At 37.1% G+C, this 27,743-nt stretch overlaps 1 protein-coding gene across 1 annotated transcript; it reads right to left on the reverse strand.

Moving 5' to 3' along the window:
- Positions 1–489: 489 nt before the first annotated feature.
- On the reverse strand, positions 490–27,743 carry LOC131150938 (GTPase-activating protein gyp1). Its single transcript, XM_058102022.1, has 10 exons — positions 27,592–27,743; positions 26,547–26,703; positions 26,246–26,429; positions 22,404–22,474; positions 11,011–11,148; positions 10,821–10,912; positions 7,812–8,083; positions 2,467–2,552; positions 2,188–2,289; positions 490–961 (listed from the first exon to the last, which is right to left on the reverse strand). Exons 1-10 carry the CDS (start codon positions 27,696–27,698, stop codon positions 800–802), a joined length of 1,371 nt encoding a protein of 456 aa, XP_057958005.1. The 5' UTR covers positions 27,699–27,743; the 3' UTR covers positions 490–799.

Raw genomic sequence — 27,743 nt, forward strand, 5'->3', positions numbered from 1 at the left:
AAACATTTAAGGCAAAACAGTATTATAGCCTATGGGTGAGCATTCTGTCAAGAATTGGGTTAATTAACTAAATTAATTGAAAATTTTCGATTTAAAAATCTCATATCAAAATTTTATATTTAACCGAAGTCAAAATTGTTCGAACCGAATTTCGGTTAAATCGATTAATCATAATATTTATATATATATATATATATATATATATATATAATTATTTATTATTAATTTATACTATTCGGTTCATTTGCCTAACAGAACCTAAAAATTGAAAATTGAAATTCAACAAAAATAAAAAATTGTAACCGATCAAATTTACTCAGTTAACTCTGTTTTAATCGAATTATGTTCACCCCTACGCTCCAAATGCCAAACCATCTGACTAGCTGATAGAAAAATACAGTATTGCTTTTGTTGGGGAATTGAAGGATGAAACAATCTTGCACTGAGGATGCTGAAAAGAATTCACCAAGAATTTGCAGCCAAATGATGTAAATAAAGGAACTGCCTCAAAACTCCTCTATTCATAAAAATTTTAACTGTTGTATAGGAAGAGTCTTTTTCCTTTATAATGTGAAAATCTACAAAGAAATGGTAAAAGATACAGACATTACAAACCACAATACAACGAAGATTACTTGGTTTCTGCTTGCTATGTAAGCATTAACAGACGGAATTACATGAAAAGCTGCTTCAATGAGCCCCAACAAATTAAGTACAAAAAAAGGGAAACAAACAATAGAGTGAAAAAAAAAAAAAAAATCAGGCTGTTAATATAAAACAGAATATGATTATTCCCTCTTTAGCTGGCTAGGTGGCTAGGGGAGCTGTTGAACATGGTGTGCCACATGTATGCTCTTGAAAGCACCATCTCAAGCTCCAGGTGCGTCCAGTTCTGAGTGGGAAGGTGCTGAAGGAACATCACCATCTCTTGGAATTCAAGCTTCTGAAGTTTATCTGACCACTGAGAAATAGGATAGAATCGTCAAAATCTTAATTTCATGTTTGATCATTTGCAACTGATTTTTCAACAGAACGTCAAGTGAAATAAGGCATACTTCAAACAACGAACTGGTATTCCAGTGGGTCATAATCAGAAATCTTTAAAACAATTCTAAAAAAAAATAAAATTCATGATGTAGTGGAGCAAAACACTGAATAAATATTGATTTGAATGTACAAATGGTTCCGTTGGTGCTAGAATTATGTATATGAAATGCTTCAAATTGGGTTTTGTGTCGCACAAAATGAGTAATTGCAGAAGTTGTTGAAGATAAAGAACATCTCTAGATGGGATGATATTTTAGAAATTCTATAATGATAGCAAGACCAACACAAGCTCCTATTTCTTGCAATTCTTGAACATGTGATTAGGTTTAATCAGTTATCCACAAAATAAGGAGTTAAAAGACATAGAATGGTTACTAAGGAGAAGATTTTTTGAAATATTACATGATCGATCATAGATAAACTTGAGATCAACAGGAAATTTTATGAGCAGTTGCCAACTTGCAATTCTAGCAATTTAATATGAGATTATAACTACAGGCAATCATGGAAAAGCTTATTCAGAGAGTTGCTTGTATCTAGAATGGGGTTGTTGAGATGAGTGTGTCAAAATACAAGAAGATATAAATTAAGAAAAATTGTGTATATGAGATTGACTTGTGAATTCAAGATGACATGAGAGACTTGGTTAAGATAAATTGTACAATGTGAGGTGGAGAAACAATGGATGTGTTGTAAGCAAGAGTGATTTGATTGGGATGAATGACACCCACAGATAAAGAAAAATGTGAGGGCTGGATAAAATAAAATAAAACAAAACAAATAGGATAGTCTAAAAGTAAGCCGATAAGAGAAAAAAAGATTCAGGTAGAAAATACTAAGGTAGTGTTAGGAGCATGGATTTCGGGACATGGGTTTGGAAGAAACTCAACACAATTTTCTACTATTTTTTGTCCAAGTCCACACAAATCCAAATCCAAGGCCCGAACACCATGCTCCCAAATGCAGGGAAAATGTTAAAATAAAGGTTTAGTAGTTGTTGCATTTGCCACCAATAAATACTAAGCCTAGGCAACAAACACGTCTACCAAGAATACATTCCTAAGCAGATTTTTTAAAAAGCAACTATACATTCATTCAAGTAAATTGTGTCAGCAGAAATATAAAGAAGTATCATCTTACTGTTAAAAGAAAACTGGCAAATATGTACACAAGAAAGTCTGGCAGTGCATCTCCTTCTGCAAGATATGTGTCCCACAAGCGCGTAACAAGTTGGAAAGGAATCTAATACAAAAGCAATACATAATTAAGTATTCATATTGACTAATAAAAGAACATGGTCCGGCCCCATATGTCTTTTGTTGCAGCTCGCAACCTTGAGATTATGAGCTCAGCCAATTTTGTTGATTAACTACAGAAGAAATGTGAAGGAAATTAGTACAATTTAAAGTAGAGGCAGACCTCACGTATTAGAAGACAGTTGAACCAACGGAAAGCAAATTGAAGAAACTCAAGCCCTTGTTCCTCCATGTGTCTTGAAACGGGTTCTGAAGCAGTTGAAAAGAAACAGATTTATCAACTGAACTGAGCATAGCATATTTCAGTATTGATTAATGGAAAGCTGGTAGATATCAACTTGAATGCATAGAAAGCAAATGAGATAATAAGAAATGCACATCCTTTTATTCTAATAACAGTTAAAGAATTGAGAGGATCAGTGCCCAAAGCAAATTGCAGAAGAAAATAGTTCTCTACCCCTTCACATGCAGAAGAAGGCAACATATTAGCACATTAAAAGATGACACATTAAGTTGCTGTTATAGGCATACAAAGCAAGCTGTGGTGGATCTGACCACTACACTATTGAAAATTTGCTCCACTTTAACGGCTTCATGAACACAAATTTCCATCACAAGAAAAGACTTGTTATTTAGCTAATACACACCACAATTGTGCCCCCATTTATACCAGAACTCCAAATATTGCCCATCACTGAAGCTCAAATAATACCTCTTGGAAGAAGAGTAGAGGACATTTTCCAAAATACGACAGTAAAAATGTTGTTGTCCTTGTTCAAGCTATTGAGTAAAGATGTGTTTGTATTTATTCAAGCTACAGTTGCCAATGCTTAAACAACAGAAGCTCCTGTACTCATCCCTTAGGACAATAGAACAGGATAACAAACTTGACACAATGTTCAAAAGCAAACAGGGGATATGAGTGGTTCGCATCTCCTCCATACGTAAAGAATATAAATGAGAAGTTGATTTTCTTTTTTAATAAAAAAAAGGTGCAATTAGAAGATATGAAGAATATACAATGAGAAGGATAAGAAATCCTCCTACAATGAGATAAAAGCCCAAATAATTTAAAAACACAAACTATTTAATGAAGCCAGCCACTCCTGCTGGAAATTTGAAAGACATGTTCCCTTAAACACCCTGCTGCAAAAGCCTAAGGAGAAACCATATAGCATATCCTACACCAAAGCAAAGATAAATTCAATCCCTTACCAGTGAAATCAAATGCATTTTGTTCCAACCAAATCCTCCACGAAACAGTGAAAACCATATATCTCCACAAACGTCCAGCATCCTTACACCTCCTGAAGTGTCACGAGCCAAGCTTGTTTAGGGCATTATGCTTGCCTTTGACTACTTGCGTTGTGTGCATGGAATGGGTTATCATCACATAAATAGTTGTGTAGGTTTTATGCTTTGAGTAGGTGTAAGACTTAGTGTAAAGAGAGAGTATGACTCTTTGGATAAGTTGATGTTTCCTAGTGCCAAAGCTAAAATAGCATATAAAGCTCTTTAAGGGTTAGCATTCATTAGTATTGTAAAACTCACTAGCATTTGTTGACCGTGTTCAGCCTACTTGCCTCCATTGCTAAACACATGTTGCTTATGGGGGTATTAGTCAATGACTTACGTTGTTTCAATGTTTACCGCTTGCTTGCCATTTGCTTTCATGAATTGTTTACTATTTCCCTTATTTTACATTTAACAGCTGTGAATGTGCTCTGTTGGTAAACCGCAATAATCTTTGGCTGACTAGTTAAACAAGAGTGTTTTAGCTAGAGCTGCAAGCCCTTCACAAAGTGTGAAATACTCGGCCTGTGACAGAAAACCTCTAAAAAAAATAGTCAAAAGATCGTCCACTGTTTTTTAACAACCCCAATTCTCCCTATATAATCCAAAAAAATATATTCCAGCGTAATTAAAGATGTGAGCCAGAATTTAAACTGTTAAAGCACAATACAAACATCTGGGGCCAATGCCTTCAAAGGCCTCCTACTCTGCGGCAGATTGTTGATGCCTATCAAGAACCATCAACCAATTGATAGCTTTAATCTTAGAGGGAGGTCTGGCCTTCCAAAAGCCACAGTAAATCAGAAAAGACATATTGGAACTACTCAGAAAAAGATTCCAATGAATCCAAACATCCTCGGTGACAATCCTCCAACAATGAAAACAGAGAAGAGAGCTCCTCCACCTCCCTATCATTTAAAGTTCTACAAAATGAAAATCCAGAGTGGCAGAGTGGAACTGTTAACAAAAGAGATCATAAAGGAAGAAATGACAGAACTATGGGCCATAGAAAGGCGATAAAGACGAGGAAAAGTAATACATAAACCAGAATACTGCAACCAGAAATGCTCCCTAAAGCAAATATGAGGATCATCTCTCTCTCTCTCTCTTCCCCCCCCCCCCCCCCCCCCCCTTTCTCTCTTTCTTTTAATCAGCAAAAGAGAGATTCGTTAAAGGGCATCAAGGGAATGCTACCCATGCAGGGTGTCTCAAAAATAAAGAATTACAAACAAGCCGACAAACAGAAAATGTCGCAACCCACTATGCCATGCAGTAATAGTAGAGCTCCAATGGTATTTAAAAACATGTAGGGGAGTCGTTGTTCCTTCTCAAGCTTGCTTATTCCTTTCCCTCCACACAAACCAAGGCAAACAGACTGAAGGACAAGGCTTTCTTCCTCTCCTTACTAGTAGTGTGGATTCCTTTCCATGCTGATAACTCTCCTTCCTCTATTCTAGCAATAGAACAATGATGTCTGATTGAGGAGATGGCCAGGTCCCATAGGGCTCTGGTCCCAGAATAGTGCAAGAGGATGTGATCAATAGTTTCCCACACCTTATATAAGCACAAGATTATCTTCTACTTCATGACTCTCCAAAGCTGTTTCCAAAAGCTGTATTGAAAGTAGATCAGGATTTTAGCCCTAAACCTCAAATCTTAGAGGTTGTTTAACAATTCTCCATTTGACTAGATGATATATGAGTTCCTCCTCCGAACTCCTCCAAAGCAATCTCTTTTGAATCCCCCAATATTTTTTCATCAACTAAGCAAGGAATAGAGAGGGACATGCAATAGACCGGGAGGTTGGAATGAGTGCTCTCTACAAGGGTAAGTCCCCCCCCCCCTCTACCAGGTAATTCTTTCTCCAACTTAACTTCCTTTCGTATCATTCAATGATTGGATCCCAAACACCTTCGGCTCTGAAATTAGCACCAAGGTGAAGGCCAAGGTAGGTGATTGGAAGTCCCCAATTTGCATCCCAAGACCTCCACAAGGAGAAGGCCCCTTAATTATGTTCCCATGTAGAATAAGTTTGCTATTCCCAAGTTTACTTTCAACATAGTCAAATCCAAGGTGGATGCACCTGAGATTGAAAATCTGAAGAGGGTCATTTAACAGAAAATAATGGTAACGCCCACAAATAGGAGGTGGCAGACTTCCATTTTGCTCCAGTTCATTCCCATGCTAAGACCATGGAGGAGGCCTCCATCGTAAGATTTTTTCAACATAAAGCTTAAAACTCCCATACCAAGATAAACAATAAGAGGGAGAGAGGAACCCCTCGCCTTAGTCCTCTAGTAAAGCAAAAAACATCTGATGAACAGCCATTAACGAGCATTGAGAAGGATGGGGTTGAAAAATGCATTGATGGATCCACCCAGACCACAACTCCCCAGAAGCCATTTCTCTGAGAGTTTATGAAGAAGAAAATCCCAATTCACATGATCGAAGGCCTTTTCATGGAAAGTTTGCAAACCAGCCATTCTTTCCATCCTTTCTATAGGCATCCACCACTTCAATAGCAATAAGGGTTGCATTGATGATCTGCCTTCTGCCACAAGCATGTTGGTGTTGGCAATTGACCTGTGCAATTGTTTTCTAAGCCTCGTAGTAAGGATTTTGGGTAGGATGCTAATTATTCCAATCCAATTAAATTAATGAATTTTAGTTATAGAGGGTCCACTCATCTTATAGATACTACCCATCAGATATGGCAAAAATCCTAGATGTCGCAAACCCCAATTTCCTTGGGGCTAGGGTTATAAAAGTGAAGTTCAGGCTGTAAAGGTTATCAAAGATGCTGGTAATACCCTGCTCGAGGAGTCTCCAGATAGTTTGAAAGAAAGCTAATGTAAAACCATCATGCCTCGAGCTTTATCTCCATGACTTTCCCTGTCACGTGAAAGAAAGTCAACGTAAAACCATCATGCCCTGAGCTTTATCTCCATTGCTTTCCTTGATAGCATGAAAGATTCCTCCTTCCAAAGGGTCTTTTAAGCCAGTGCATCATGAAAGGGTTTAAAGTGCTGAAAGTGATACCATTAACAGCTGGTCTCCACGGCTCTGGCTCAAAGAGAAAGCAATGGTGGACTACTCTTAAATTCAAGGGAAAGCTAGCTAAGTTGTAGCCTCAAAGCACAAGGAGCTGAAGGAGACATTGACATGGTGTAAAAAGAGCACTTTCGGAAATATTCATTTGAGGAAAATTTGTTTTACTCAATGGCTTGAAGGAGCTGGATGAGGAGGAACTAAATCAAGACCTCAATGTTAAAGCGTAAGGCAAGGAGACTCTTGCTTAGGGAAGAGCTAGATGATGTCATAAACATGGAAGATGTTATATTGAGAAAGCAATCCAGAGTTCTTTGGCTCAAAGAAGGCAATCAGATATGAGAATCGTCCCTTGATTTATGTTTTGTAACACGGGTGACTAAAGGGAAAATTTGGGAAATAAACCTCCAAGGACTCAAAGAACATATAATACCCAAATTTGCATCCCAACCATTCACCTACAAGCCAAATTTATTTCTAATAACTCTTCCACAGGGAATTCACCGCTAAGAGAAATCAACACAGGCATTTACCCAATAGAGATGTGTTTGTACACCAATTTTCGAAGACCCACACCCCTTTCCTCAGATTATCAAACAACCTTCAAACATACCAAATGACCCCTCTTCTTCCCTAACCCTGACCAATGAATATCCTTCATAATTTTCTCAATCTTATTAGCTGCCCCAGCAAGAACTCTAAACATAGACAAGGAATGCAAAGGAATTGTAAGAGAGACAAAAAAGTGCTAGACAGCAGAAGAGTACAACAAACAACACAGAGGCACACGAGACCCAAAATCTAACTGCCCAACCCCTGAAGAAATGAGGCTGAACTCTAAATTATCTAGCTCGATGCATGCAGATAATTAAGATGATTAAATGCATTTTTAAAGGCATACTCATTTTGAAAAACCTAGAAATGAAGGCTATTAAATAAATTTACAGCCTTTCACTCTAACATCAACCAATTGCTCCAGTCACGGCCCTAATCAATAGAAGCAGGACAGAATCATCATTCTTCCCTAGAAATGAAATGTTTCAGATTTCTCATTTCTCTATAAACTGAAACATAAACAAACGCAAACTAGATTCCTCAAGGTAACGTAAATCTTCATAAGAAAGGAAAGGGTGCTGGCAAGAGAAATAGAGGACAAAGCACACATACCATCAATCCGCCTGACCAATTCCTTCAGCTTAAACACAAGCCTTTGGATACCTGGTTGAGCAAATGTGTAATGATCTTGCATACCATCAAGCAACTTTGACAAACACCAATAGCAATCAGCTTCTATGTAAGAAATTTTCTCTGGAGATAGATCTGAGATCACCCAATTATCCACACCTCCTTCCAAATATTCGGCCAAGAATACAACTAAAAAGGGTGTAAGAAGATCATTTATTCCCTGAACGTATCCACTTGCAGGATGCCGAATAGCCCTGTAAACAAATTAAGAAACATTACAAAAAATAAAATAAAAAAATACAAACCATAACAACATTAGTGGAAAATTCTTACAATGAGGACATTTTAATAGCCATACAGCACAAGTCAACCATCTCATAGTGCCAGAAATTATTCAAAATTGGGGAATGATATCCCTATAGCAATGACTTCGGCATCCAAAGATAACTAAAACAAGGGAACCAAGCCCACTGAACAAATATTGACAGATAGAACTTTGAGTAGAGGGAAATAGACATATTTACTGTGCTGGAAAACTTAAATTACTCACAAATTTTAAAAATAATATAGGGACTTTTTCTTATTACCCATTTCGGCCTCCCTCATGATGCCAAATTCAAATATATGAGTTAGCGACCCTATTGTTGAACGATTTGAGAGGAAATTCACCAAATGGAGAAGGAGTCACCCCTCAAAAGGTGGGAGACTTACCCTCATCAAGAGCACCTTATCAGGCATCCCATAGTCCTGTTCTATTTTGTCTCATTGTCTTTCTTCCCTATCCCTAGTTTGGTTGCTATGAGATTGGAAGGAATTCAAAGGAGATTCATCTAGGGAAGCACAAGTGAGGAATTTTAACATCGTTTTGTTCAATTGGAGTGGGGGGTGGGGGATCAAACAACCTATACAGAAAGGAGATTTAGACTTGTGTACTTTCAATAAGGCCCTCCTTGGGAAATGGCAATGATGATTCATAAAGGAGAAGAATCATTTTTAGAGGGAAGTCATTGCCTCTAAATTTGGTCTCCACCATAATGGTTGGGCGTCTAAAGAGGTGAGCGGAGCTTATGGTGTTGGTGTTTGGAAATTCATCAGGAGGGGAGGAAATATTTTTTTGCTCTCTTGTTCATTTCCGAGTGGGGAACAACAAGAATGTAATCTCCCTTTAGCATAAAATACACTTCCATCTTCAGGCTGGCCAGTAACAAAGAAGCCCTTATTAGCAAGCACCTCAAGCTCACAGGTCATGGGACTTCTTGGAATATTCCCCTAGTTATGAATGTCTTTGATTGAGAAATCAGAAATTTACAGTAGCCTATATAAAAATCTAGTGCCAAAACACTACCAACAAGCCAAAGTGGACACTGGATAAAAATGGGAATTTTATGGTTAGATCCAATTACAAATATAATTATCTTACTTTTCCATCAGAAACCAGCAACAATTTCCCCTGGAAGCCCATGTGGAGAACTACAGCCTCCCCACAAAGGTTGCTCTCATTCTTACCATTGACAACTTCCTAAAAAGGGCCCTGCGTCTAGTTACTAGGTGCTACATATGTCAGGAATATGCTAAACTTGCATTGCTCCTGGACTAGAATTTTTTGGGACCTGTACATTCTCCTTATCAGCCGGAAGGGGGTTACTGCCAGAACAGTGGGGGATGAAGTATGGACTTGGAAAGGTATCTATGCTAGAACAAAAAGGAGGAAAGCTCTTCCCTCATTCCCCTTGCCATCTTTTGGTCAGTGCAGAGGGACAGAAACAGGATAGTTTTCGAAGGATCAGCTACAACCCCTTCATGTTGTCAAAGATTGATGGTTGCTACTGTTTCTAGTTGGCGGTGGCACAATGAATTGTTTCTGAGTGACGCTTTGAATTTTTTGACACCCTGCAGTGCGGATGATGTCTTTTGTTTGTTTGTACTTGGGTGGCATCCCCTTGATGTCTTTTAATGAATTTTCTTTGCTGATATTAAAAAAAAAAAGAGACATGGAAAATCTACCTCATGTTCACACAATTTGTAAATTAGAGTATTCCATGCACTAGTATTAGATGAAAAAAAATTCTTTGATAGCATATTATTAGACAAAAATAATGACAAAACATCTTTCTTATGGATTTATGATAGCAGCAAGAGCATAAAAAGGCTCAAAGGCTTTGATTCTAAGGCCAAGCTTACTTTGATATTTTTTTCATTACTTATTTGTGTTCGAGAGTCCCTAGGATTCAACAATTGTAGCCTTTTTTGAGTCCCTATTATTTCTAGTGCTTGTTCAGTTATGGTCGTGTTAAGGGAAAAAAAAGAGGTTACTGCAGCATCCTTCTTTTTTGTTACAGTAGCATATTTCAATTTACATGGACAACAATTTTCAGTTACTCACAACAGGGGCCTTAGTGCCCCCCATTGGATTCTCTTAGTCAAGGTTGTGATTCAATCAATTCACTAGTTACAACTTAATTTTATTCTGTTTTTCCACAGTAAAAAGCTTTACTCTGCAGTTGGGAGCATTCCTGCTATTGACATTGAAACACCCGCATAAATGACCAGAGAACCAATGTCCCTAGGATGATTCACTAAAGCTAAGCCAATCTTTTTAAGATACCTTATATTTAATTCATGCACCTTCAATACAATAGCAGAACACTGTCAGGCTCCAAAAGATGCAAGCTCAGCCATAGTAGAAAGTAATAAAAAATTGTATAATTTAAGAAAATTATATGGGCACCAAACGACAAGAAAAAGGAGCGAGAGTAGGAAGTTAGAAACTGGTTGTATGTGGCAGAGTGGTGCAATTCTGCATAAATTTGAAGATGTAGCCATACCAGAACACCACAAGGAATTTAACCAAAAGATCAAGTATACTAATACAAGTTGCAAGTAAGAAGAACTTGATTCAGTTAGTCTCATGCTAAGGCTGGCGCAGTAAATTTTCTTCTTCATACACATTTAACTCGTAAAAGAAATAAAAGGGGAAGAACATTATCAGACCATGTATAAAGAATGCGCTCCAATGATTTCTGAACTCCCACTTGTTGAAAGAAAGAGACATCAGGTACGGTTCTAGGGCAATCAACAGAAATCTAACACGAACACCAAGAAAATATGGGTACATCGTAAGACTGCTGTCAAGCATTTGGAGAATTAATCAAAATGGGCATTCAGTCAGTACTGGAATTACCTGGCGAAGCATGCTGATCTCATCATCTGGACGTTCACTATCTGGAATGTCATAATACTGAGAAACACAATCGAGATATTCAAGACGTTTCCTTTTCAAAACTGCCTCCCTTCTATCTGAATTAGGTGGTGCATATCCCTGTTGTCAGTTCATATTTAAATTTCACAGAAGCAACAACATTTGAAAAATAGAGGAAACTTTGACATATTAAATGCCACATTAAGTCAGCTCATCTTTCAATGTCACATCCCTTGAAATGCATGTTCTATGCCCTAAAATTAAGATCAATGGGAACAAAGAATCCCAATATCACAGGAGTCATACAGAGCTTTAACTGAAAAGCACTACAAAAAGACAGAAACATAAACCTAACTTCTTAAGATTCTCTCATATTATTTCATATCACAATCAGATACAAAGGTAAACATCAATTTCAACTATGATAAAACCAGATTCAGAAATTTTCATATTTCATAACCAACACATACTATCAATTAAATCTAATAGCTTGGGCTGTTGCGGATCACTTGAAGTGTCCCATCCAAGGTCCCACAGAATTCCGCATGCATAGCAATGAATTACATGGAATTTTAATCATATTATGGAGATTTAGCTAAATTGAAGTCCAAGCAGCATGCGAAAGACCACTGCCCATAACACACCAAGCCAATATGACAGGAATAAGTCCCTTAATAAGGAATTTACTCCTCACAATAAAACATCAACTTGCAAGTGACAACTGACAACTGACAACCACCAAGTCTCCAGCAGGTAGAAAAAAATCACAACTCAAAAGAACCAAGGAGTGCTCGTGCGGAAAGTCTTCTCTCACCTGGAGGAGAGATGCTCTCTCATAAAGGAGGTATCCCCTGTGCACTTTTCAAGCCTCCTACCTAGGAGGCTTACAATTTTTTTCCCCAATAGAAAAAGCAGAGATTTCATCATTAAAGAAAGAATGTACAAAAAGGATGATAAGATTGTCCTATGGAAAAAAGAAGATATAAAAAGAAGAAACTACAATCAAAATCAGAATGCCTTCCAGTCTCACTGAAGATATGAAAAGCACGTCCCTTTAAACAGCCTGCTGCAAAGGATGAGAGAGAAGCCAAATGAATCATTTCCCATGGAGAAAGGCAAGACGAGATGTAGACCTGAGGCTATCCAAAAACAAGATAGTGTCTTCAAAGGCCTTGTACTCTGCAACAAATTGTTGGTGGTAACTCTATTTAGAACAACCAGCCAAATAAAAACCTTTATCTTAGAGGGGATTTTATCTTTCTAGATAGTATGATGAAAAGGGAAGGACATATAATTTCTAGTCAAATGCTGAAAGTAAGATTCAGAACAATAGACTCTTTAAGCATACAATCCCATAAATGACTATGATTCCCAATTGAGAGATGACAACCCCACAAAAACAATGAAGAAGAGAGTTCCTCCATCTCTTTATCATTTAGAGACCTATGAAAATGGAAAGAACTAGCAGATCCATTTGAAGAAAGGAAGCAACGACATCATTATATGCCAAGGAGAGGTGATATAACCAAGGAGATGAAAAGCACAGGATTCCCCACCTATGTGTCTCTTTGAAATAAAAGACCCATTGCCCACAACATGTTTGATTCAAGGGATAGATAGAGAATAGATCTGGGCAATACACTTCCAAGGACGGTTGGAACATTTTATTCCCTAATTAGCATCCAACTCACTAACGTGCAAGCAAAATTTACTTTTTATAGCTTTATGCTGAAGGGAATTCTCCTAAAAAAGAAACCACCAAAGCCATTTTCCCAAAAAGGCAGTGCTTTTAGACACCAACTTTCCAATAACCAAAGGATTTACCTTAGACCTACACACATATCTCCTAACTAAACAAATGACCCCTCTTCTCCCCTAATCCCAACCAAAGAAAATTACTCATTACTTTCTCAATTTAACTAGCACTCTTACCATAATCATAAATTTGACAAATAACAAAGAGAGATACTAGAAAAATAACCACCTAAAGAAAATAAAGCCTCTTCCACCCATTCGAATGCTTAGACACTCTCCACCACCATATTTCAAAACCCAAAAGATCTAAAATTTTCAAACCCCCAACCACCCCCCTCCCACTTCCCAAAAGGAACCCCTAAACAAGTCAAGGGCCACTCTAAAACACCACACCCCATTAGCCAGGCTAAATACAAAGATTTACTGATATAGTAGAACAAAAGTTAATAGTAGTGATGATCCCACTCTCCCAAATTTATTTTAAACTAGAAACTTTTTCAAAAAAAAAGGGGAGCTTAGGCACAACGGTAAGGTTGTTGCAGTGTGACCAGGTCACGAGTTCGAAACATGGAAACAGTCTCTTGGAAAAATGCAAGGTAAGCTGGATACTATAGACCCATTGTGGTCTGCCCCTTCCCCAAACCTTGCATATGCGGGAGGTTTGTGCATTGGGCTGCCCCCTTTTTTTTTTTTTTTTAACCTTCTCAAAAAGTTGGAGAATTGTAAACATTTAAAAAAGACTATTATCACCTGAAAGAAGGATAGTATACTAAAGATGAGACACAACCACCCCCTCACCACTCACCCCAATCCCTGTCACAAACCTCTATCCTCCGTCCTATCTATCAATCTACCCAAGGCCAAAATATCAACAAGAACAAACAAAGAAGGAGACAATTCTAGGAAGCATGGATACTCCAAAAGGGTGAAGGTGTCGGTATTGAACACGTATCCGACACAGATACACCTCAGACACGGCCGGATACGTGTTTAACATGTATTGGCAGCCATTTCTTATACACACATACATATATATATTTCTGAATGCTTTCGGATATGGAAGGATACATCTAGATATATGGGGGGATACGTGAAGGATATAGTTAGCTTGAAACACCGAGTTTGTAAGCCCCTTAACTGATTGAAAAAAAAAAAAAAAAAGAGGCAGAGAAGAGAGAACACGGACAATTGAATGACTAAACTGTAGCTCTCCCTCCAAGCCTCCACCGCTAGACATCTCAGCTTCATCACAGCCTTCAAAGTTTGAACAACTTCTTTGCGAGACTGCAACTCTGCCAAAGGGAAACTTGGACTCGAATGACAAACAATGCTTGCCTCCAAGCTTCTTTACTCTTCAGTTTTCTTGCAAGTTGTAACTTGAGTCCCCCTTCCCTTTGTATTCCTCATCTCCTTACCTATTTAAAATACCTCATTGATGATTGAAGGCTTGAAGCCATAAGTCCTTACTCCTCTTTCTTGATTTCTTTTTCTTGGATGTTATTGTTGGTCAATTTCTTGTGAGTTGTGTAGTTGATTGTGCACTGGTGGGTGATGATCAATGTTAATTTGAGAATTTCAAAGACTTAGTGTTTGTTACTCGAGGATATAATGCTTTGAGAACAACTCTTTTACAAAAAGCGAAGACACACACTGAGAGGAATTTGCAATCAATTAGAGGGACTTTGAAAGCAAAAGGAGTGGGCATTGTGTCCAATGGGTGGACAAATCCACAAAAAAAGGTTGTTGATCAGTTTAAGGCCAAAATAGAGAAAATAGGATGGGATCAAGTTTTCTTGAAGGCTGTTGATGGAACTAAAGAATACAAGGATAAGCATTAGAGATGTTGAGTTAGAAAATGAGATTCCCATTATTATTGATAATGCACTCGTGAAGAAGGTTGCAGGATCAATTGTGCAGTCTAATTATCCACATATTTTTTGGACTCCATGTGTGGTGCATCTCAGTCTAAAGAATATATGTGCCATGGTTTTAAATCACAATAGTAGGTAGGGCAACGTAACGATAACAGGTGTAAAGGGAAATGGGAACAGCGGATTTTACATAGCAGGAAGCAGGTATAATGACCGTGAATTTTTTTCAAGCATGCACAACCTTGTGCATATTAGTGTACTTGCATGTTTTAAAATTTTAACCCTCAAAAAGAGTTTTAGTGTATTTTGGATCCTTTAGTTCAACTAAGTTGTTTGGTAAGGGCAAGAAGTTTACATTTGTTTTAAACCACCATCGACAGAAAAATTGTGTGCATGAATGTTTATACTTCTCATTATTCTTATGTATGATAATTTCTTTTGTGTGCTAAATTAATTAATAAAACAAGATACATTATACACTCCATTAATCTAAGACACGTAAGACATACAAATAATACAAGTATAAAATAACTAGAAAATAAAGAAGGTTGAAGTTGAAAAATAGAGAACATAAATATCAAATTACTAATATTATCAAAATAAAATATTTTCCGAGCAAGTTAGTATTTTCAAATTGCTAATTAATGCATTTCTTGTGAGTATTTAAAAAAAATGTTAATTTTGTATCATTATCATCCTCATTATAATCTTTTCCCCCTCTCGCCACATAGTATATTGAGAATAATTTATGAAAGGGAGAGAAAAACTGAGAAGGAAAAGTAAAAAGTAAAATATTTACTTTTGATGTAACAGTCCTGTAGCGGTTATGTAACATCCGTGGCCGCCTTTACGTAACGGTCACAGTCCGTAATGGCCATGATTTTTCTTCCCACTGATTTTCACGGTGTGTAACGGTATTGGTAACCCAAAAACCCATTATGTAACGGTCACAACCATTATTTAAAACCATGATATGTGCAACAAAAAATACCAAGCAAAATGGAATTTATTAGGGGTGTAGTTGGATCACTAATGTGATGGCGGATGCTTTTCATTCGTTCACACTTTCACCACAAACCACTCCACGAGATTAGAAATTTTTAATGAGCATGTGCCACTCAAATTGCTTGCTTTAGCTGATACAATGTTTGTTTCAATAGTAGTTATACTTAAAAGGATGACGCTGATACAGAGAAGCCTCCAGTCATGGTCATTAGTGATGAGTGGGGTTTTTATAAAGAAGATGATATTAGGAAAGCTATGCATGTGAAGGAAATCATTTTAAATGATGTTTGGTCGGGAAAAGTTTATTACATTTTATCTTTCACCAATCCTATCTATAATATGCTTCCATCAGTTGATACTAATAAACCTATTTTGGAATTCGTAAGTAAAAGAAACCCATTTTAATTGTTATAGGTTTTATAGCCAACAATGGCTTACAAAGGGTACAGATTGTGTTGCTCCATACGTAGATAGTGAAATTTCTAAGGAAAAGAACAAATGCATTTGAAGATTTTTTCCTGGCTCTGAGGAAGAAAGCAAATGTGGAATTTTCCAGATCGTTTGGTTTCATGGACATTTCGGTAGTCCAGAATCCATACAAGACAGATACATTTTGGAACCAAACTATTGGTGATATGTCCACAGTGCATCAGCATGCATGCTTCAAACAATAGCCTTCAAGCTTCTAGGACAACCTTGCTCATTTTTTGTTGTGAGAGGAATTGGAGTACCTATTCATTTATCTACTCATTGAAGAGGAACAAGATGGTGGCAAAATGTGTTGAAGAATCGGTAAATGCACATACTAATGTTCAGCTTTTATCAAGAAAATCTTAAGAATACAAAAAAGACCAAACCAATTGTGGGATATTGGAGAAGATTCTTGGGATGAGCCATTTAGAGGTGCTAAGGTGCTTGAGATTGCAAGTCTTCCCCTTGGTGAACCAGATATGGAGGTTGTGTTTTTCAAATATGGTTATGGTGAAAATGATACTGCATAGTTGATGGATGTCTAATGACTCCTATTATGTTAATTAGTATAGTTATTGGAAATATTTTTTTATTTTTCTTGGAAGCATTGAGGGCTCGGACCACTTTTTGATTGTTGATGAATGATGAATGTTTCTTTGAGTTATTTGATATGAGTTATTGATGATCATGCAATTCATAATGGAGCATGAATGATGCCTATGACTTCAATATTTTTTCATTTAAAGGAAAAACCATGCCTAAATATATATTTTATATTAATTAACTAATGTATCCCCGCTGTATCATATCCTTGTTTTTACAAAATTACAGATTGCTATATTTGTGTTGTGTCATATCTGCACCCTGTATCAGTACTCAATGCTTCCTAGGCAATAATATATCCCCTTCCCTAACACCTCTCAAGGCCCTAAACGACTACTTAGGTCACCATTGATAATGACTAAATAGAATGGATTTGACAAACAACCCCCCCTCCCTCATCCAACAATGCCACCTCTCTCCAAAACTCTTTCTAGAAAAGATCTTGTCCAAGAAATTCCAACTGACCTCTGCATAACCCTTTTCAAAATCCAATTTAAATATAACCCACTTTCTTTCCTCCTAAACACCCTCAACTACTTCATTTTCTACCAAAATAGCATCCATAATGTTTTTTCTGACAAAGCACTTTGGCTCTGGGTCATAGCTTCCTCCACCACTCAACCCCTGCAACCACTTCTGCAAAGATTTTGTGCATACTATCCAAATTATATTCACAAGAAAAAAGGAAACAAGAGAAAAAAAAAATACTTCCAAGTCATTTCTGGGAAAGAAAACAAATTACACAAATCATAGGAAAAACAACCTTGTGCATTGTTAAATGCTTTTTACCTACATTTGCGCAACATATTTGTTTGGTCATGTAAGAATTAGACCATGAACTTTAAATGAGTTGGACAAAACCCAAAATATCATCCCAATTATCAAGACAGCAGCCTAGCAACACCAGCTGCTATCCCACTCTTTACCTACTATAGACAGTAAGCGTCAGACTATCAAATTCCATACATTTTGAAGTCCAAGCACCAACTGCATAACCATTATATGGTTCTTAAGTTGCTTAGAAGCACATGTTCCCTAAAATAGCAAAAAATGACAGCAGGATAGAGAATATGAACTGCCCAGCAATGTAAGTTATATGTTTTTCAACAATTGTTTATTTTTAAAGCGCATGCTCTTTTCCAAAGGTAAGAAAGTTGTGCTAGTTATGATTCAAAAGTTATACTATTTAAATGCTGGGCAGACCTTTATTCACTCCTCACACTTCCTAATTAGGGAAGGGTGGGAATTTGATCCAATCATCTAATTAAGGTTAAAGCAAAGTTTCTATAAAGTATTTAAAAGCAATGGTTCCAAATTATATATTTATAGATGGCTAACTAAAAAAAAAATGGCTGTGAAACATACAGCAAAGGAAGCAACATGAATTGAGATTATAGTTCATGGCCTTAAAACTAGGTTGCTTTCAGGTTGTATACAACTATACGTCAGGTTTACTGTGTACGTGGCTGTTTCCAACTCCAAAACCCTCCCTCTTGGAGTCTTTTTTGATAAGTAATAAGGTTATTGATAACAAAAATGAACACCAATTACACAAGGAGTGTACATGGGGTAAACAAATCAAAAACAGAAATTACAAGAATCTAGTAAATCAAAAACAGAAGCAAATAATTGGTTTCGCAAAGCAGCCAACCAATCCATCAAAGTTGCAAAGAAAAATAGCTTCAGGTCCGAAATGGATCTTTCCTTATCTTCAAAACACCTACTATTTCTCTCCCTCCAAAGACACCACAATAAACAATGAGGAACCATCAACCAAATAAACCCATTTCGAAAACGACCAAAGCTGCCTTGCCAACATGCTAGAAGTCCCACTACAGATTGTGGCATAACCCAGCTCACTCCAAACAAACCAAATACCATAACCCACAAGTCCATTGATAGTCTCTCTTCTTGCTTATCCAATAATAATAATAAAATCTCAAACTCTCCATTTCCCACGCAGGGTCAGGCACATGTAAGCATTCTAGGAATCAGCTTCCCAGGCCCTTCATGCAAATTCACGCATTGTAATATAATTTTACTCATGGTTGTAGTGAAATTGATCTATCAAAATTTACTATCTGGTTCGGGAACGCAACTAAATATTATGAACTGCAAACTCAAAAACAATTAATTTTTTTTCCTTTTAATGTGATTTTTGAATATGCAGTTGATAATATTTTAAGTCTGCAGTTCACATTATGAATTGCGAATTGAAGACTCAAAAAATTGTTCTGATAGAGGATCTTCATCATATGATATATCAGATATGTTAAGAGGGACAATAAAACCATTCCCAGGGCCTCACCTAACAATAGTACGCTTTTAGGTTAATCAATTTATTTAGCCTCTGTGATCAAAAGGTCTAAAGCCTGTACCTCACCTTTCCCATTCTTCTAATTAAATTAAGGGATAAGGTACAATAGGCCTATTCAAGCTCAAAAGACTTCCGTTAAAACCATTCCTAGGGCCTCATATAACAAGCTTAAGATTTTGGAAAAATCGCTCTCTTGACATGATGAAATGAGAAACAAAATCAACAAAAGATTTGACAGAAAAAGAAGAAATTTTATTGCAGAAGAGAGATTATATAAAAAGGAGCATAAGATTCTTCTTACAAGGGAAGAGAACCAAAAACAAGAAACAGATAAAACTACAAAACAAAACTGCCATCCAATCACATTAAAGATAAAGATAAAAAAATTAAAGAAAAAAAAACCATTTAAAACAACCAGAAAAGCCCACAATGATGCCATACACTGTATTCTATCTCAGAGGATAGAGCAAGACATTTTTTCTCCATGAAAATACTGGCATTAGTCTCCAACCAAATACCCCACAAAGACAACAAAATGTCCACAAATCTACAAGGCTAATCCATCTCTACTCCCTCCAAAACTTATAAATGAGATGGTTAACAAATCCTCCACCGACCGGGCAAACCCAACTCTCTCCAAACAATTCAAATAGATTGTTTCAAATCCTCCAAGAAAATGAAACAATGAAGGAACAACAAGCAAGAAGCAGATTCTGAACTTAAGCATAGTGAACAATCATCCAGAGAAAGAGTTTTAAAAGGTCTCCTACTCTGCAGCAGATTGTTAATGTCAACTCTATTAACAACTAACCAAGTAAAAGCCTTAATCTACAAGGCATCACCTTCCAAATTATGATGCAGGACAAAACAGGTTTTCAAGGATCAAAAACTCAAAAAAAGATGTGTGAGAATACTCCCTGAGGACAAAACCCGTAATCTACAGTCCCTTCTGATGGAAGGATGAACTCCTTACCCCAAGCATAACAAAGACGATCGCTCCTTACCTCCCTATAATTAAGAGACCTACAAAAAAACAAATCTCAAGAGAGCTCATTCCTATCAACTATCTCTACTGTAGCATCTGGCCTCCACCAGGCACCAAGTAGGTCGAAGAACCAGCAAGCAATAGCATGAAAAGTAACAGATACGCCGTAGGAGAGGTTAAGTAGGCCGATCAACAAGAGGAAAGTGATAAAGGAAGCAGATGGCAAAGAGGCAGTTTCAATAATGATCACAGCCAGATACTAAAGCCCCTTAAAAGCCAAAAACCTTTCGGATACCTCTAGTAGTGTATAAGCAGAGCCAAGAATAGGGAAGATCAAATTTTCAAAAGCTAGGCCCTAGGTAATCGATGGAGGAGAAGATCGAGAAGCATCCTGTCATGAAAAACAGTTGAGGAGACTCCAAAGAAGGCAGGAGGCCGAGAGGCAAAAAGCTCTCTCCTTAGGCCAAAACAAATTCTTTGCAGAGAGCAACCACAATAAATAGACATATAAGTTGATGAGGCTGAGGCTCAGAGGCTGTGCCAGAAGTTGAAGCCATAAGTGAAGGCTCAGAAGACGATACGGCCAATAGTAGGCAGGTATATGTTAGATTTAGAGTTCTAACCCCAATGAACATCAACATGGCTTTTACTTTACTAGCCATGTTTAGGGCAGTGGGCAGAGCATTCCTAGAAGGAGATGAGGAAGTAGAGATACATGCTCCAAGGATGGTTGGTTTGAAGGAAGATGAGAAAAGAGCTATCACAATGAATTGGCCGCCTTTATCCTTCACAAACCAGCCGAATCAATGACTCAGAACCTCAAATCATTATATATTGTCGACCACTTTGAAGGATGACTGGTGCACAGAGTAATTATAGATAATGGCATGGCAGTGAATATCATGTCGGTTTGGACAATGAAGAAGCTAGGGAAGCAGTTCTAGGACTTGAACTTGAAGCCTACATACACAACCATGAAAAATTCATGAATGGGAAGATGAGGGCTCTCCTGCCCCAGTATATTTGACCTGAAGTCAAGGATGAAAAAAGAGGCATTTTTTGTTGTTGATGCAAAGTTGAGTTAAAATGCTTTGCGAGGGTGAGATTGAATACACTAGGATATCTATGTGCCTTCTTCCAGTCACCAATTCTTCATTTTGTGGGGGCAAGATGATACTGTAGAGATAGTTGTAGCAGATGGACATCCGTTTATGGTAGAGGCTCATGCTGTGGAACCTCGTTTGTACGAAATTGGCCCCATTATGTTGTTGATGGCCAAAGAGCAAAAGAAGCCCAAGGGTTTCTCTATGTCTAAAAGCACTACAATATCGTGTAAAGTGGCAGCAGTTCCGTGATGGCAGAAGAAGCAACAAAAGGGGATTCGGTGCCAGAAATAGGTCTTTCAAGACAGTGGGGCAATCGCCCAACATTTATCAGTTCTCCACTTGACTGTAATTCGTGCAAGAATTGGTGGAATTGTTGTGACAGAGATAAGAACAAGGTTAGAAATAGATAGGGAAGGAGAATATATAAGAATAGCACAGGGCTGGTTTAAAGTTGATTATCTAAATACAATGGGGCATTTGAAAGCATAGCCTCACTATTTGACTAAGTCACACGTTACCAATCAAAATATTTAGTAGAGAGAGAGAGAGAGAGAGATGCAAGAATGGTTGTAGGTCAGACAGGAAATTATACATGTAACCTTATAAGAGAGTTGTACTAATTCCATGATTGTTGTTTCTTCAGCAAATTCTAATCTCTAGTGGGCCTCTTAGTAGGATCCGAACCCAGATGTAGTTCTAACCATCTATCAAAGAAAAAAAACGAATGGATCTTGTAGGATTCCCAAGAAATTCTGCAATTCTTTCAGAAGCAAATGACTAATCATCTGCTATTCACATTCCATGCATAGGCAGGAAATTGGGAAATATCAAAAAGGCATTTTGAGAATCAGTCTGATTCTCTATGTTTGTTCCATTTGTAGAAAAGAAGGATCCCAAAGAATTGATCATTCTTTTAATGTTGAGTTTCTCTTTGATTGATCAATGTGTGATATTCCGAAAGCCATCATATAGCTGTTACCACTACTTTAATCAGTTAACACTACTTTAGTTAGTACCATCATATAGCTGCCAACATATTTTCACATTGGTGGCATTTATTCATAGAGAAACTATTTATCGGAAGCCAATAGAAAATAATTCAACTTCCTGGTATTCACGTTGCAAAGAAGAACCTCTCCAGACAAATAGTTTACGTTAAGCAACCTTTTATTACAAATACAGATACTTTACCCACCAAAAATAATTAATAGAGTTCCATGTGACTACTAAACTAATAGCTAATACTAAAACATTGAACTTACCAAAAGAAGTCTCCATACACCAGGCCGCATATATGGTGGCACACCACTCCAAGCTAACTCACGCAATGTATCTGCATGTTGTGTAAAATATAATCATAAACCAAATTTATCAAAAAAAATCTGACTGATACAGATATAATTATATATGCACATTCATATGCATACATGTATGTACATGCATTTGTTGAGTGTGGATGAGAGAGGGACAGAGAGAATTAATCCACTCTCTCAGCAAGGATCAAAATTAAATATTTTTGTTTCTTTTTTTTGTTTCCACTTATTATAAAATTTGCCACATAAAATACATTTGATAACATTTATTATGTTTTCCATTATGGAAACATGTGCTTTAGAATTTTAGTTCTAAATGTGGGAACATGTTCAAGCTATGCTCAGAGACAAACAAGGAAAAAAGAAAAAAACAAATAAAAACAACAAGGGCAAAAGACACTAACCTCCCTTTGAGGTTTGGCCAAAAGATCTAATTGCTCTTAGTTTCAAATATCCCATAGACCTTCCTTGATATTTGCAAAAAATGCCCCCCCCCCCCCCTCCATGCATCCCAAAAATCAAATGTCAAGGATGGTCCATGGGATTTTTGAAATCTCAATGGTGGTCCACATCTTTTTTCTAGACCTTGGGGGGGAACATTTCCAAACATACTTTGATGCTGCACAAATAAATGTTGCACTCCAAAGCACACCAAAAATAATATATATACATACATACATACATACATACATATATATATATATATATATATATATAAATGTAACAAGTATTCACTACAAATATAGCAAATTAATAATAATAATGAATTCACTTTTGAAGATGTGGATGTCAAACTAATGCACCAGTTTACAAAGGAACACATCAAAAGGACATTAAAGCAAATCAACAGCTCATGGTGAACTGAAGAATTTCATGGTGTTCGATCGATGTTTAAAATCTATTCAAAATCTAAAAAATGAACTCCTTTAACCCAAACTACAAGAGGACCAAAAGCTCCCAAAATAAGGATTGGATTCTCTACAACATCGTCACTTATTTCTAAAAGAAGAGCTTTTATTTAAGAAAGGAAAAGAAGAATACAAAACAGAGGACAATCCTGTTAGAAGAATGAAAGCAGTCAAACAAAGTAAAGCCGTCCAATCTCTATATAAATCAGTTAAAGACGCTCCTATAAAAGCTCCAGAAGCATAACAACGAGAAAAGCCAATTACACAAATGATCAGTTGTCAATCCATGATCCTTAAAAATCTGTGCATGTCACTCTACCATATATTCCAAACACAAAATAAATAAATAAAACAGCACAACGCCACAACAGCCTACCCTTCTCACAACCTCCAAAAAACTGATGAGAAAAAGAAAGAAAAGAAGAAAAAAAAAACCGCCCAAGTCCAGAAAAGATCAATAGTCAATGGATGATCTTTGAATATCTGTCCATTTCCCTCCGCCAAATACTCCAAACAACAAAGACAGCACAATGCCACAACAACTTACCCCTCTCACTACCTCCATGCCCCGACAAACCTGAAAAGAATAGCCACTTCAAAACTTTGGGGACACCCATTGCATAGAAAATATACCAAGCATTCCAAGTATTCCAGACACACCAAGTAATGGAACAATGCAGAAACAAATGAGAACCAATCTCACTACTACACCAACAGAGAACACATGCGTCCAAGACTTATGAGGCTTCCATCTCTCAACAAATCATTATCAACAATCCTATTAAGAGCAGCAATCCAATAAAAGTCTTAACTTTGGAGGGAAGCTTAGAGAAAGACATCCCTTTTTCAAAAAAATCATCCTAATATTAACCAATTTATAGTTCGCATAACAAAGACTAAGGGAGCTAAGAAACAGACTTAAGGGATTCACATGAATGACATGAAGCCAATCCAAGCAATTCAAGGATTGAGCTGAAGGTCATAAGTACTAAGGATCACCCTATGCCAACAAGACTTAAGAATCCAAAGGGAACAACAACAACCATTGATTAATTTGAGTGCATTAAAACATTTTTTTCTTGGTCTTGACAAGGGCCTCAGAGGTGAGCAAGTGATGCCTTCCACAGATCTAGCTCCTTTTGGCCCCAAAGATTACATCATGCCAAACTCCTTGTGGCTATTGAGAGATTTCTGCTTTGGCAAGAGTCTAGAATTCATAGCCTACAAAATAATCAGCATCCTCTCAAAGTCTTCTACCCACACATCCCTATCCATATCCAATCACAATACAGACAACAGAGCAACACATGGAGCTCCATGAAGGACTAGGAGAAAAGAAATCTCAATGTATGATGAAGTCCAGTGGAAATTGAAATTCAAAACATGAACCCCACTGATTTTGTTGGTTAATTAATAACTGATAAAGAAGCAAAAAATATCATTAAGAGGCACAAGGGGGTGCCAACCCATGTACAAAATCATTTACATCACAAATTCACAATAATCAACTGGCTCTAAAAAAAACTGCACATCAATATAACCCCCATTATACCAAGAGTGAATAGTTTTCATCCATCTATGATCTATCTTTAAGTCTCAAGAGGGCACTTCCTCTCCTTCAAATGCTACTCTACTTCTTTCCCTCTGCACACCACAAAAATTAGTGTGTGAGGTATTGAATTAACAATTTCCGTTTTTTTTCATTTTCCCAATGCAGTTTATTTCCAATGAGGAAAGCATGTTACACAAGAGAAATGAGCAGAAGGCTAGGAAGCACTAATATTGACATGAGACACGGATACAATGCAATACCGACACATCAATACAACAATTTTGAAAAAATGAGGATACAACACATTAGGGATACACTAATTAATTAATCTAAACACACACACACATATATATATAGGCATACTTTCCTTTTAGATGACAAATATTGTAGTAATTTTGATTTTAAATGACATATAAGCACCATTTATGCAAAATTGTCAATTACTCGTTTAACAAACTATACTTATACAATCATCAACTACATTCATATTGCAGAGTATTGGTCCAACAACAAAAACACAACCCAAGGACATGGCTAATGGGGGCAATGAGCATGTCTTATCAAGAAATTAAAAAAAAAAATGAACAGAGATCAGCAAACAAATGATGGTTTTAATCCTTTTTTTTTTTTTTTCTGACAGGGCTGGGGGTTCTAGGGGTGGGGAGGTCCAGCAATGCTCTACAAGGCTGGCGCACAGGCACCAGTGCTTCAAATCCTAACCACTCAAATGTCAAAGAGCCTCTTGACTCTCAGTCTTTCAACTTCTCCTCAATTGTTTTATGGGGTTTAATTAACAGAATTAAAAAGGGCAACCAAACACAGCATTTCAGTGCAAGAAATGTCCTGGAGATGTCCTAGTCGTGTCACGGAGTGCTGGAAAATGTTTTAGCCATGTCCAAAAATAAAAATAAATTAATTAATTCCTTACATGTGTTGGATACATGTCAGGGAGTGTCAGGCAGGTATCAGTATCCGATACGTGTTGGACACCAACACTTCAGGCTTTCAAAAGTGTCTGTTTTTCCTAGGCAGAAAGGAACTGAATACACACCATTTTCTGCTTACCACACATGTTTAAATGGGACATTCAAACTGACATTACTACAAACTTGCAGGCTTGCATAAGAAAAAGAATAGGATCTGAATTTTCAATAAAAAATAGTCCTCGTTTTATATGCAGTTATATCTCATACTACAAATTACAATCCATACTATAAGAAACCATTAAATACTCTAGGACATACATCCCAGCAGATTCTTCAGATTATTATTTCTCCATCACTAGGATTAGAAAGAAACTACCGAGCAAGAAAATAAATGAATCATGATACCTAATATGACTGTGGGCCCTGATAGCTCTTTAGTGAACTTCATAATCCTAGCAGAGTCTGTAGCTCTAGCACCCATAGTAGACTTGTGAACCTCTCTGGATGTATTCTCGGTGCTCAGGGAGGATAATTTCAGCTTATTTGCAGATGCACTAGCACTTGGCTTGCTTATATTTTGGAGTTCTTCCTACATTAAAATTAAAAGATGTTGCACACTTAGAATTCTGAATAATTAATCTTTTGAAGAATATATGACATTAATACTTACACGGATGGCCAAATGAGAAGTATTGTCAATAATTACCTCAACAGGCTCGTCTACATGCTGACTTAGTCCAATGTCACTGTCTGAGAAATTCCTCTCCATATTTGGAGAGCTTTCTTGTTGGCCTACATTCTCTAGTGGTTCTGATCTCCGGGTTAGCAACACTTTCCCAGGAAAACTGCGTCCTTTAAGCAATCTAGATAACAGGAGAAAAAAAAAAAGGAAAATAAAATTGGTTCAAACTTGCACTAGTTTCTTGCCATGTTTGCAAAGCCAATCACCACATTAATAGTTAACCAATACCAAATCATGCGCTCAGTTTCTTGAAGTAAGAGAGCAACCAACATCTTCACTAATATAAATTCTAAAGATTTAAAATAGAAGCCAAAAAGGGAAAATAACACCATACACATTTCAAATGCAATTAATAATCAACGTAGCTCTGTTTAACACATCCAAACATCAAAGTTTAAGTGGGCCAGTGAGAAAAAATCATCCCCTAAACTTCAGCTAGTTAGTTAATATACTAACAGCATTAAGTCAGAAACGGATTAATCTCATAATCCATGTTATATATTTCATTCAGAATTTAACACCGAGAGAGAGAGAGAGAGAGAGAGAGAGAGAGAGAGAGAGAGAGAGAGAGGGAGAGCTGCAAGAAACTAGAACACTATAACCGCATCATGAAATAAATCAGTTTAGATTGTCCAAGAAAAACAGAACTTATCAATACATCCTACTTATTAAATAAAAGGGAAAAGAAAGAAACAGAAGGTTGAACACACTAACCCAGAATTGGCATAAATCAACAAATCTAAGCCAACAATTGCAACCCATGACCACACTAAACACACATTGTACCCTACAAGATACACCAAAATCAACAAAACCCATATAAAATCTTTCGACCAAATCTTGCAATTTCACAATTCCAGACATCAGAAACTACGATCTTCCCAAATGGGAATCTTTTTACCAAATGGGTATGTTCAAATCACAGCCACTGACGAATTACAAATGAAAAAAGAGAGCGCATAGTTTGGGGAATTGGGATCTGAAGAATAGGAAGAAATCGATAGCGTACCCTTGAACATTTCTGAGGGTCTGGTTAAACCTGGAATCGAGACTGGCGAGAGTAGTGCTGTTTCTCTTTTGCTCATCTTCGCTGTGGCTGCTGGATGTGTTCTTCATGGTTTTTGAGAAAGAACCATGGTCTTGAGTTTTTTTGGATATCCT

Source organism: Malania oleifera, chromosome 3, assembly GCF_029873635.1.
Source record: "Malania oleifera isolate guangnan ecotype guangnan chromosome 3, ASM2987363v1, whole genome shotgun sequence".
Taxonomy (NCBI): Eukaryota; Viridiplantae; Streptophyta; class Magnoliopsida; order Santalales; family Ximeniaceae; genus Malania; species Malania oleifera.